Source organism: Dromiciops gliroides, chromosome 1, assembly GCF_019393635.1.
Source record: "Dromiciops gliroides isolate mDroGli1 chromosome 1, mDroGli1.pri, whole genome shotgun sequence".
Classification (NCBI taxonomy): domain Eukaryota; kingdom Metazoa; phylum Chordata; class Mammalia; order Microbiotheria; family Microbiotheriidae; genus Dromiciops; species Dromiciops gliroides.
Window position 1 is genome coordinate 192,975,717 of NC_057861.1, and position 12,612 is coordinate 192,988,328.

The 12,612-nt window shown below is 35.2% G+C and overlaps 1 protein-coding gene across 4 annotated transcripts in view; it reads right to left on the minus strand.

The window, feature by feature from the left end:
* The window catches only part of ATP9B (ATPase phospholipid transporting 9B (putative)), a 459,610-nt gene that overhangs the window by 59,181 nt on the left and 387,817 nt on the right, over window positions 1-12,612 (minus strand). For all 4 annotated transcript variants that reach the window (XM_043972858.1, XM_043972842.1, XM_043972850.1 and 1 more), the window contains exons 17-18: window positions 12,077-12,169; window positions 672-755 (exon numbers count right to left, since the gene is read on the minus strand). In XM_043972858.1, coding sequence (XP_043828793.1) covers window positions 672-755; window positions 12,077-12,169 — 177 coding nt within the window. The remainder of the gene's footprint in view (window positions 1-671; window positions 756-12,076; window positions 12,170-12,612) is intronic.

The window sequence follows — 12,612 nt, forward strand, 5'->3', positions numbered from 1 at the left end:
TTTATGATATTTATTAAAAATTTAAAATGACTCATTAGCACAAAACGTCTGGCGCAGTTCTTGGTGTGACTAATATAGCAACCACAAGTGAACTGCACGTTCTATGCCCTCTAAGAAGGCTACAGTCCCTAAGACAAGAATGTTTTATCTGGTTCCACCTTTCACAAGCACTGACTCCTGCTAACCTGGGAATGGGAAGTTGTAAGAGGTGAGGAATAAAAGAACTGGACCATCCCACACAACACTGACAATTACTCGGGTTTCTAGGGAGAATCCTTTAAGACAAATATGATTTGGGCCTGATTATATGCAGGAAAAGAGTTCAAAGGGCTTCCAGTCTATGTAACTCGAACTGGAAAAATGGAAATCCCAAAGAGTGGGAACACATAATTTTATCAACAAATCAGATGCCTAAGTTTTTAGGATATAATCTCCAACTAATCCTGTATGAACATGCTGTAATAAGATAAATCATCTATGTTTCTCATGTTTTGAGTTATAGGATCAGATGCTAACAATAGCATGTGAATGAAGATATTACAGTGGCTCAAGTCTTTAATTGCAGTTTTAAGGGAAAGTAATAAGCTCTTGCCTCATCTAGCTTTCTGTTTTAATAAAGTATGTAAATAATACACTGAAACTAGGAGAAGGAATTATTATAAATCACATACCTCAAAATCTTGATATTGTTCTTCTGTTAATGATTTTTTGGCAACAACAAGAGTACGCAGTCCTTCTCGTGCCATATTACCACACTGGAAAAAAAAGAAAAAAAGGAGTTTTGTAACCCACATTATTTGTGAGCCAGAAAAAATTCTATTTACACTAAAAGCTATACTAGTTATGCACATATGTATGAACAAATATATATATAAAATAGACATACATACATACTCTTAGTTATCCCCATTTCTTTCTTATTCATCCGTTCACTTAACAACAACAAAAAATAACATAAAGCATTGTATTAAGAACTAGGGGATAAAGATACAATGAAGACTACAATGTGGGTCCTATACTCTAAGAGCTCAAAATCTAATGGGGGAGACAACACACAAATATATAGAGAGCAAGTTATGTATAGAATAAATAGGAAATAATTAACAAGGGGAAGGCATTGGAATTAAGAGGCATTAGAGGTTTCTGGTAAAATATGGGATTTCAGTTGGGACTTAATGGCAGCCAGAGAAGTCAGTGGTTAGAGGGGAGGATGAAGAGCATTCCAGGCATAGGGGACAGCCAGAGAGAATTCATGGAGCAAGAGATTGAGTAGGGGGCAGCTAGGTGGCACAGTGGAGGACCTGAGGTCAAATCTGGCCTCAGACACTTGACACTTACTAGCTGTGTGACCCTGGGCAAATCACTTAATGAGAGAGAGAGAGAGAGAGAGAGAGAGAGAGAGAGAGAGAGAGAGAGAGAGAGAGAGTTAGTTTTGTTCCTGGAACAGCCAGAAGGTCAGTTCGCTGGACTGAGGAGTATGTGGTTGGGAGGTAAATTATAAGAAGACTGGAAAGTAGGAGGGGGTTAGGGTTAGGAAGTGTTTTGAATACCAAACAGAACATTTTATATTTGCTCCTAGATGCAAAAGGGAGCCACTGGAGTTTACTGAGTTAGAGGGAAGACATGATCAGACCTGGCTTTAAGAAAATAACTTCAGTGGATGAATAAAGGATGGATTGTAGTAGGGAGAGACTTGAGGCAGGCAGACCCACCAGGAGGCTGCTATAATAGCCTAAGCTTGAGGTAATGAACTTCATTTACATTGATCTATGCTGATTTATTGATAATTCACTCTAAATCCCTTTGTGACTGTTATGATTCAAGAGTATATTAATATATACTTTAAAAAACAGTGATACTCTGCACATTACATTAATATTAAAACAAACAAACAGAAGGAAAGTCTATAGTCCATTTGGGAGGGCCTTTATGAATATAACTGGACAAAAATTACACTAGATAATGAGAACTAGATGAGAATCACAGTGTATTTGTGATCTGCATTGGTGGAGGATATAGCCATATTTATGAAATCATGGATCCTTTAAAATGTCAAAGAAAGTAAAAAATAATTATTAAATTTATTGTTAAAGGGTGATTGGTGAACATCTAGAAAAGAAAGTGGTGAGCAAAAGGAGCTAGCCTGGCAGAGCTTTGTTAAGAATAGGGTCAAGTAGAATAAATTTATTTCCAACCCCCAAATCCCACCTCTTTTTTTGGTATAACTTTTAGACTGGGAGATGAGAGTAATGCTGAAGACATGATTTACCTACATTTTAATAAAGCATTTTATAATTTTTTTATATATTCTTATGGAAACGATGGTGAGAACTGGGCTAGATTATAGTGCAATTAGGTGGATTAGGAACTGAACAAATGTATGGTTTGATGTTAAGTAAATTTCCAGTGGAAGGCCTCAGTAATTTGTTTGGTCCTGTGCTATTTAACATTTTTGTTAATGACTTGTAGAAGGGCAGAGATAGCATGCTCATGTAATTTGCAGATGACTTAATACTGAGAGTGATGGCTGACATGCTATATGTCTAAGTTGGCTAAAAAACATCCTGATAGGTTAGAACACTGGGTCAAGTCTAATATGATGAAATTCAATAGGCAGAAAGTTAGTCTTACATTGGTGTTTAAAACCCCCTCACTTCACAAGTACAAAATGAAACACATATGGGTGGATAAAAGGTCATTTGAAAAGGATGGAAGGAGATTTACTAGATCACATTCAGTATGAGTCCATAGTGTTAAAAATACTAATAACAGAATAACACATCTAGATTTGGAAGAGAATTTAGAAATCATCTTCCAACTTCTTTATTTTAAACATTAGGACTAATGTGATATTAGATAATAATGAGTGGTATCTAGAATGAATGAAGAAAATGCCATTCTTTTCACTGACAGATGTGGTCTTCCCTGGTCACAACTGTATTCAGTTCTGGGCAGGACATTTTAAGAAGGACATTGATGAAATGGAGTGTCCAGAGGAGAGTGATCAAGATGGTGAAGTCTCTTGAGATCTTATGTTAAAATGATTGATTTAAGGAACTGGGAATGTATAAATAGGAAAAGAGAAGACTTGGTGGGAGAGGGTTGTCTTCTAGTATCTAAGAGTTGTCATATGAAAGAGGGAATAGGTTTGTTCTGATTGGTCCCAAAGGGCAGCATTAATGGCAATGGATGGAATAACTGAAATGAATGAATGAAAAAAATTAAGCATTTGCTATGTGCTAAACATTGTGCTAAGTGTTAAGGCTACAAAAACAAAAGCAAGGCAATCCTTATCCTCAGGGAGCTTACATTTTAAAAGGGGGAGATAGTAAATAAAGGATAGTGGTAGCCAGGAAAAGGTGTATTGGTTTGGGAAGCCCCGGTGATGGTGAACTGATCCATTGGGGAGTTGACTGATATGCCCTTTCCAGAGAATGAGGAAGAAAGTGTATGTGAACATGCTACATATGACAGTAGGACAGATGGCAAAAAGATGGCATAAGTGGAATGTAAATCATGGCTATGGAAGGTTAGGTACAATAGGCCATGTGAATTTGCACTCACACACTCACCAGGGTGAGAGTTCCAAAGAAGAATGGGCTAAATCCTTCAGGGCACAGTCTTTGAAAGTCTGGTGGTAAAAAAATATGGCTAAAGTGAAATGTGAAAATGGCTGGGGCCAACTAGATATAACTGTGAATTTGTATTGATGCAATCACCAAACAGAACAACATGGGTATGGGATAGAATTCCTAAGTTGAACGGGTTATATCCCCTAGGGCATGATCCATGTAGATGCACTAGTTCAGAGGGTATAGTAGATGGCAAGAAGATGGCTTGGGTGGAACTTACAGAGAGACAATCAGGCTCTATGCAAAGAAAAAATTCCTATTAGAGCTATCCCAAAGTGGAATGGATAGTCTTGGAAGTAATGTGTTTCCCATTATTAGAGCTTTTTGTACAAAGGCTAGGTGACCTCTTGGGATTATTTTTGTTCAAGTCTCAAATGCAATAAAAATGACCTCTGAGGTCCCTTTCATTCTGAAAATCTATTAAATAACTAGAAAGATAATTTTTTCAACTGTTTTATTGTCATTGTTCTTGCAATATTTATGTCCATGCATAAAGATGATGTGGACTCTCCCAAAACTATACCAAATAGAGTATAAACTTTAGTAGGTCTTTATCAAGATAAGAAGTTTTCCTCTTATATAGACATGGTGACAGATGGTATGCTGTCTGGGACCAGATTAAGTAAGTTTAGAGATGCAAAATTTTTTTGGTGGTCACAGTAACTTTGTTGTTGTTGTTGTTTTTTGTGAGGCAATGATGGCTAAGTGACTTTCCCAGGGTCACACAGCTAGTAAGTGTCAAGTGTCCAAGGCTGGATTTGAACTCAGGTCCTCCAGGGCCAGTGCTTTATCCACTACACAACCTAGCTGTCCCTGTACAGTAACTTTTTGAAGACTTTCTACTAAGTTGCAATCTGCTTTTTATCAAAGTTGCATTATAATTTTTATATATATTTAACAAAATTACATTATAATTTTTATATATTTATTGCATCTCTTCCTATTAGATATAATAGGGTTCCATAGGGTCACGGGTTATATCTTTATTATCCTTTTATCCTCATAACATAGTATTTTGTATATAGCAAATATATGAAAAATTATTGTTATATAAAGACCTAAAGAATAACAACCATAGTAACAAGCAGCCTAGGATAAGTGCAATAAGAGAAATAGCAACAAGACATTCTGAAGTTTGATTATATAAAATTGAAAAGATTTTGCACAAACAAGACCAGTGTAGCTAAAATTAGAAGGCAAGCAGGTCAGTGGGAAAAATCTTCATAGTAAGTTTCTCTGGTGAAAGTTTCATTTCTAAGATAATTAAGGAATGAATTCAAATTTACAAGAACAAGAGCTAGTCCCCAGGTGAAAAATGGTCAATCAATATGAACAAGGAATTTTCAAAGGAAAAAATCAAAACTACCAAAAATCATATGAAAACTGCCCAAATCAGTGATAATTAATGCTAATTAAAGAAACTCTGAGATTCCACTTCATACCCATAATAATGGCAAAGCTGACAAAAAAGGGAAAATGACATGTTGAGGGACTGCTGGAAAGCAGGCACATTAACACAGTGTTGATAGAACTGTGAATTGGTCTGGCTACTCTGGAAAGTAATCTGGAACTATGCTCCCAAAGTTACATATGCATATATGCATGCATACAGTTATTGTGCACACCCTTTGACCCAGTGATTCTACAACTAAGCAGATACCCAAAGAGATTTTAAAATGAGGAAAAGCATTCCCATATACACAAATATTTACAGCAACTCATTTTGTAGTGGCAAAAAAATGGAAACTAAGGAGATGCCTATCAACTGGGGGGAATGGTTGAACAACTTATGGAATATGAATGGAATGAAATCTTTTTGTATCATAAGAAATGATGAAAGGAATGTTTTCAGAGAAACCTGGGAAAACTATTATGAAGTGACTGCACAGTGAAGTGAGTGAGCAGAACCAGGAGAACAATTTATAAAATAATAGCACTGTGAAGATAAACAAGCAACTTTGAAAGACTTTAGACAGAAGTCTCAAGTCATCAATGCAAAGACCAACTACGATTCCAGAGGACTTATGATGAAGCATACTACCTACTTCCTGACAAAGCAAAGAGGTGATAGACTCAGAGCACTAAAAGAGACACACACACAGAGATACATTTTTCATCAACGTGGGAATCTGTTTTGCTTGATTATGCATATCTATTACAAGGGACTTTCTTTTCTTTTTTTCCAGTGGGTAGTGGGGAAATGAAAGGTAGAGAAAATAGATTTTCACTAACTAAAAAAGAGAAATTTTTTTAAAGCCATAGGGGTAGAATTTAGAGGAGTGAGATGTATTTAGCTTGAGAGATCAGGGGAAATGTCATGAAGATAGCTATATGAATTAATATGGTTGAATAGCATTTTGAAAGACATAAAAGGTGGGTTGGACATATCAGGCTGAAGGAACATGAATAAAGATGTAGAAGGTATAGATGTGGATTAAAAGGTATAAAGATGTAGAAAATTGTGAGGTTTATTTCAGAAATGATAAATAATAGAATCTGGCTGGAGTTTCGTGTACATGTAAGGAAACAGTAGGTCAGAGAAGTAAGTTGGAGTCTTGAATGCCATACCAAAGAGCAGGTAAATGAAATAATCAGATATATTATTCTGAAAGAATACTCTGGTAAGATTGGACAGATTTGAGGGGACAGGCACTGGAAGTGGGAATGGTACAGGAAGAGAAAAGGAGTTGAGGATTGAACCTTAGGGAATAATAAGAATTAGAGGATGGAGAAGGAAGAAGAATCAGTTAAATAGTGAGAGGTAAGTGGAAGACTCGTGACAGTGCCTTGTTATAGAAGCCACTAAGTGATGAGCAGCATAACTTTTTGTCAAGGAAGTTAAAAACTGAGGAGAGCCCATGCAACTTGGAAATTAGGTCATTTCTCTGGTGACCTCAAAAGAATGGTTTAGGCAGGTAGGTAGGCAAATATGGATTATAAAGGGTCATGGAATTGATGGGTAGTAAGGAATTGAAAGAAATGTGTATATAATAATAATAATAATAATAGCATTTATATAAAACTTTAAGGTTTGCAAAGAGCTTTACTTATGTTACCTCATAGGGTAGAATGCAAACTATTTTTCTGAAACCTTTGATAGTAAGAGGAAGGAAAGAAATAGAATTTTAACTTGGGTACTAGAGTTGATGGATATATTTTTTTAAAGCATTGGGAATACTTGAGCATATTTGTAAGCAAAAATGAAGGAACAAATGAAAGGAGGAAGTACAAAACATAAGAATTGATGGAGGATAAAGTAGAAAGGGATAAGCTTAAGAACATAGTTCACAAGTTAGCTTTGGTAAGAAAGCAGGGTATTTCTCTGAGACACGTGGAAAGATGAGACAATGAAAGATTTAAAGGTATAGAGGAAATTTCAAGTAGAAGAAGGGAATTTCAGCAAAATACCCTTAAATTCCTCAGTACTCATAAAGGCACGTCATCTTCTGAGAATTAGGGAGACAAGGAGAAAGAACAACTGTTGTGAGGAATTTTTCAGAGTCAACAAGAGATGAATAAAAGGTTTACCAAGGAGTAGTGAAGCAGTATCTCTAGTTTGCAAATCAAAAGAATGAGAATATAAGCATATGCTTGTAGGGAGGCACAGTCAAAACTCCTTTTGCAGATTCCCATTAAAGTCAAACAAAGGGAGAACAGAAAGAGACAGAGAATATATTAAATTTATTTTTAGGCCTGCTGCCTGATTCTCATAGAACCTGCTCTAATTTCTTTTAGTCCTTGGGCATGAGTAGGGGGCTTATTTTAACAGATAGATTGCTTATTTATGCTAACAGTGCCAATGTTTCAGATTGTACTTTACTTCTTAGCTCTAAATTTTTGTGGTTTTAAGTTTCTTTCTGTGTGTGAGGGTAATATTGAAACATCTCATGTTTACCTTATCCTAAAAGTAAAACTATCTAAGATGACTATAAGGGGCAAAGAGCAAATTACTAGTTTTTAGTCATTAAACAAATAAGGAGCTCAGAAATTCTCTTTGGCAATGATATTGGCCTTAAAACTTCAAAGGCAACATTTATTTTCTTTGCATAGTTTTCCACAGGGAACACATGTTTTTAAAAATTTGAAAAAGAGGAAAGGAAACTTAAGCTACACAACTAAACCTCAACAAGAAATTTTTAATAACAACATTTTCTCTAAGTATTTGTAAAAAATATTCCCCAAACTTATTTATCACTTCTTCATGGTTAATGGGAGGTACTATAGAACAGTAGAAAGACTGTTGGATTTGGAGGCAGAGGATCTGGGTTCAAAATTGGACCTTGTCTTTTAGCTATGAACTTGGGCATGTTAATTGACCTCTCTGGGCGTGACATCCATCTTCATCTATACCGCCTGATTTATCTGAAGGGCCCTTCCATTTGTAAATCTATGATTCTATTTTGCATTTAAGAAGGCTTGGTACTATTTGTACCACAGTTCTTTCTCCAAGAATTTTTAAATCCTAGGGATGTGTGTTTCTGACTATATACCACTATGCTTTATGGATCTTATAAAATGAAGAAATTTATGACAAAATATCCCAGCAGAAAAGCAGCTATAACTCTAACCATGTAATTGAAACCTGTTTCAGTAGGAACAAAGAATAGTCTTTTGAAGGTACTTTGATTCTTCCTTGGTAGATTTTGGCTTTAGGATAGCAAATTAAGAAAATATGTACTCTAAAACACATTTAAATGTGCAGATTATAGTTTGATAATGTATTTCAGAAAACCACTAAACAAATAAATAAATTAATGGGTTACTCTTTTTAAAAATGCAAAAAGTAAATAATAGTATAAAACAGGTTAATATACTGTTAGGGTTGGGGTAGAAATGAAAGCTGTGGCTTCCACAGCAATCATCACAGGATACTACTCATATATAATAAAGCATAAAAATAAACTCTCCATGCAGCATATAAAATGATGGAAATGAATTGTTTTTGCTTTTGTTTTTTTTGGTGAGGCAATTGGGGTTAAGTGACTTGCCCAGGATCACACAGCTAGTAAGTGTCAAGTGTCTGAGGCAGGATTTGAACTCAGGTTCTCCTGAATCCAGGGCCAGTGCTCTATCACTACACCACCTAGCTGCTCCCCAATTTGTGTGTGTGTGTGTGTGTGTGTGGATAGAAATGAATCTTAAGGCGGGGTTAATAGTGACTGGGAGAAACAATACTGAATATTTGACCTTTTGAGCATTTGGAATTTATAATACCATCTAGGACTCTAAAATACCCAACAATATTAGAATAGGGAAAGACAAGCTTACATTTTAACTAATTGAAAATAAAGACACAACTTTATCTCAACACTTTATCTGATCCAAATATTTTGGAAGCCTTGTCTGTTTTTTTGGTGGACAGAAGGAAGAATGCTCTTATTAAGTTATTTTCCTTTAGGGAGTATGTGCATCTCCACTGTGCCAAACAAATTCATATTCATTCTCATTCTCATTCTCTCTCTCTCTCTCTCTCTCTCTCTCTCTATATATATATATATATACACACACACACATATACATAATATACACACACACATAAATGTTGCTGCAAATCTTCAGCCATCAACTGTACCTTTGGAGAAATTTTCTAGCATTTTCTAGAAATCTGAAAACATTATTTTCCACTGAGTTAGGGGAAAGTACAAACTATGAGAACACTATTAGAAAAGTACTAAGATACAGAAAGAGTATTGGACTGAACCCCTGGGTTACAGATTCTATGCTAACATGGGGTAGGACCAAGGAGAAAACCCTTTACTTCTAAGTTTCAGTTTCCTCATCTATATTGTGGCAATCATTCTATTTGTTACCTTTAAAGGGCTGATGGTATGAAAAGGCTTTATACAAATGCGAGCTATTATTATTTGTGACAGTTGATAAAGAATGTTGAATATTCCTGATTGTTCTATAGTTGCTAACCTAGGAGTAATTTACTAGATTTATAATGCAGTTTGTAGTAATTCCCTACAGATACAATTTTATATAAGATTAAATTTTAAATATAATTAGATTAATATAATTGACTTTTTTGAGAGAAATAATAATTTACCAGAATAATTAAAATGAGTTCTGTATTTTGCTCTGAAAATCACTGAGTTTGGGGTTTCTCAATTAATAACGAAAAAAGCAATTACTAAGTGTTAGTTCTTCACTAAGAATGCCTTGGAATTCTGAATCTAGGAAGCATAACAGTAATAGTATGAGACATCTGAACTGGAAGGAAGTAAATCAACCAAAAAGTCAAGGAGCTTGTAAACTAATCAGAGTTTGTCTCTAGTTTCTGAAATCTGAGTAGTTATATTTTCCATTTTCTCACAATGAATAGTCCAAAATTTCACTTTGTAAAGGTTTTTATGCCTTTCCTTAAAATTTTAGGGTTTTTTCTTAAGAAGAGACCACTGTAAAGTCATGACCTTGTTTACTGCTTTAAGAAAACAAAATTCTTTCAGAATAAAACATATCCTCACAAGGATTCTGTTTTTCCAAGTGTAGCTTTTAGATGGAGGTAGTTAGTTATGTAGCAGAGTAGATATAGTGTTAGATTTGGATTCAAAAGACTCGTTCAAATCCTGCTTCAGACACTTAAAAGCTGTGTGACTTTTAAGGACTGTTAAGGGGTCCCCTGAACTTGTCTTTTTGAGTTGCCATATTTCCCAGAAACACTGGACTCAGAGCATGCAGGAGGCCCTGACTATGTCAAGGACGAAGCTCCCCCTGAGCTGACATAATTTGTTGTTGGCACCCCAAGCTGGACTCCCTGTGTGTCCTTGGGAGGCAAGACAGGCGCCAGATGTCTGTGCCAGGCTGGAACATTGCTTGTGCAGCTGGGGTCTTCTGCAGATAAGGGGACCCTCCTATCTTCATAGTTTAGCAGTTCTCAAGGGAAAAGAATGTGGCTTTTGCCACCACTCTGCCCCTCCCTGTAGGGAGTGGTCTTGGTGTCCTACACCTTTGCTGCACTGTTCTCCCTTCCATGTCACACTCCTTTCCAGTATCCCCTCCTCCCTTTGTCCTGCTATTATAAAGCTGCTAACTTCTGTAAAACTGGGGAACCCACTGGATTCCCATGAATGTTCATTTCTCTTGTAATAAACCTAGTTTTCACATAAGTCTCAGGACATCAGGATTGGCAATTGACAGACCCTGGGAAAATCATTTAATCTCTCTCAGCCTCAGTTTCCACATCTATAAAGTGAGGAGTAATATTGGCCCCTACCTTACAGGGTTGTTTTAAGGATTGGAAGAGGAAACCATGTAAAGGCTTTTGCAAACCTTACAAAACTATATAAATGGTATTATTTTCATTGTTGTTGTGTGTAGAGATATGTATAGTAGACCTTTGCCGTTCTCTGTAAAAAGTAAATATGACTAGAAAAACAATACATGATGGTCTTAATAAAGTTGTCTTGTGGGAAAGAATTTAGTGTTGTCTGTTTGATGTAAGACATTTATTGATTTGACCCCAGAATGCAAAATAAATTAAACAAATACTTTACAATTAATTGTGCATCATTATCACCAAAAGTAATTTTTATGACATTCTAGTAGGTCTTGAGGGAGTTTAATTTATTCATGTCCCTGATTAAATCAAAGTGCCCTGAAGGAGATATTGATTCATATTGCCAACACCATTATGAACATATGTGGTGTGATCTTTATATTAACATATTGTCTTTATGTAGGGCAGATTAAGATCATTGCTGATGCCTAACTATCCAAAGGGTTATATGTGAATATATAGACATGATAAAGTATGATTTGTGTATGTGAAATAGACACAGAATTGGCCAACAATTTAAAAGCTTTTACTTAAATGTGCAAAAACCCAGAAATCTGACTATTTGAAGAAAAATCCTAGTTAAATAAAACATTACAAGACAGAAATATGATTATTTTATGTGTAATTTGATGGATAAATTGGTTTTAGAAACTAGGCTGCATAAATTCTGTATAGAGACAATTGTATATTAGATCAATTTAAAAAAATCTAATTAGGTTAATTATAGTTTCTAAAATGTTTTAAAGCATCACACTGCATTCATAAAACTTTTGAAATTTAAGTGAATAATTTTTAGTATTCTCAATTTTCTTCTGACAAGATGCAAAATATTCTTCAAAATGGCTGAGTATTATTTGCCATCTGCTTCTTGATTTATACTAAAATAAAGAAGCGGTCTGCAAATACCCATTGAAAAGGGACCCGTTTTTGTGTTTTATTTTACTGTTTTCTTTTTTGCTTCATGAAGAAATGAAAATAACATCTCACTTCTAAGCCACTTTATTGGATACGAATGCTTGGCTTAGAATTCCCTTTTGTAAACTAGTTCTAGTAATATTAGTAGTAAAATAAAATAGAGAATAGAAAATACAATTTTTCTCTCTGCTACTTATAAAACTCATTTAAATATGTTATAGAGCTCATTTTAGAAGTTGAAAGGCCTTACCTCTTCTTCTAGCCAATCATTGTACTGTACTATGCTAGACATAGCAACATCAGCACCTTTCATATAAAATGTAATTTCTGCAGTAGATTCATCCTGTAAATGCAATGGAAATAAATACAGATCCATTTAAGTTGTAGCACTTTGAACAACTAACCTTTTTGAGTCAATGCAAAATACATTGCTTTGTGACAAGATTTTTGCTATGTGGGCTGAACTCAAATATATCAGATACACAATCAAGAGCTAAGATCATATATTTTATTTGATCTTTAAGATGCTAATTAATAAAATAAAATTTGTCAAAAATATTTGGGAATATAACAGCAATGGACATATGTTCTTTGAAAAGTGGTCAGGCACAGTGGATAGAGCACCGGCCCTGGATTCAGGAATACCTGAGTTCAAATCCGGCCTCAGACACTTAACACTTACTAGCTGTGTGACCCTGGGCAAGTCACTTAACCCCAACTGCCTCACTAAAAAAAGAAAAGAAAAGAAAAGTGGTCAGTAGTATATTTAGTAAACTCACGGTCGTA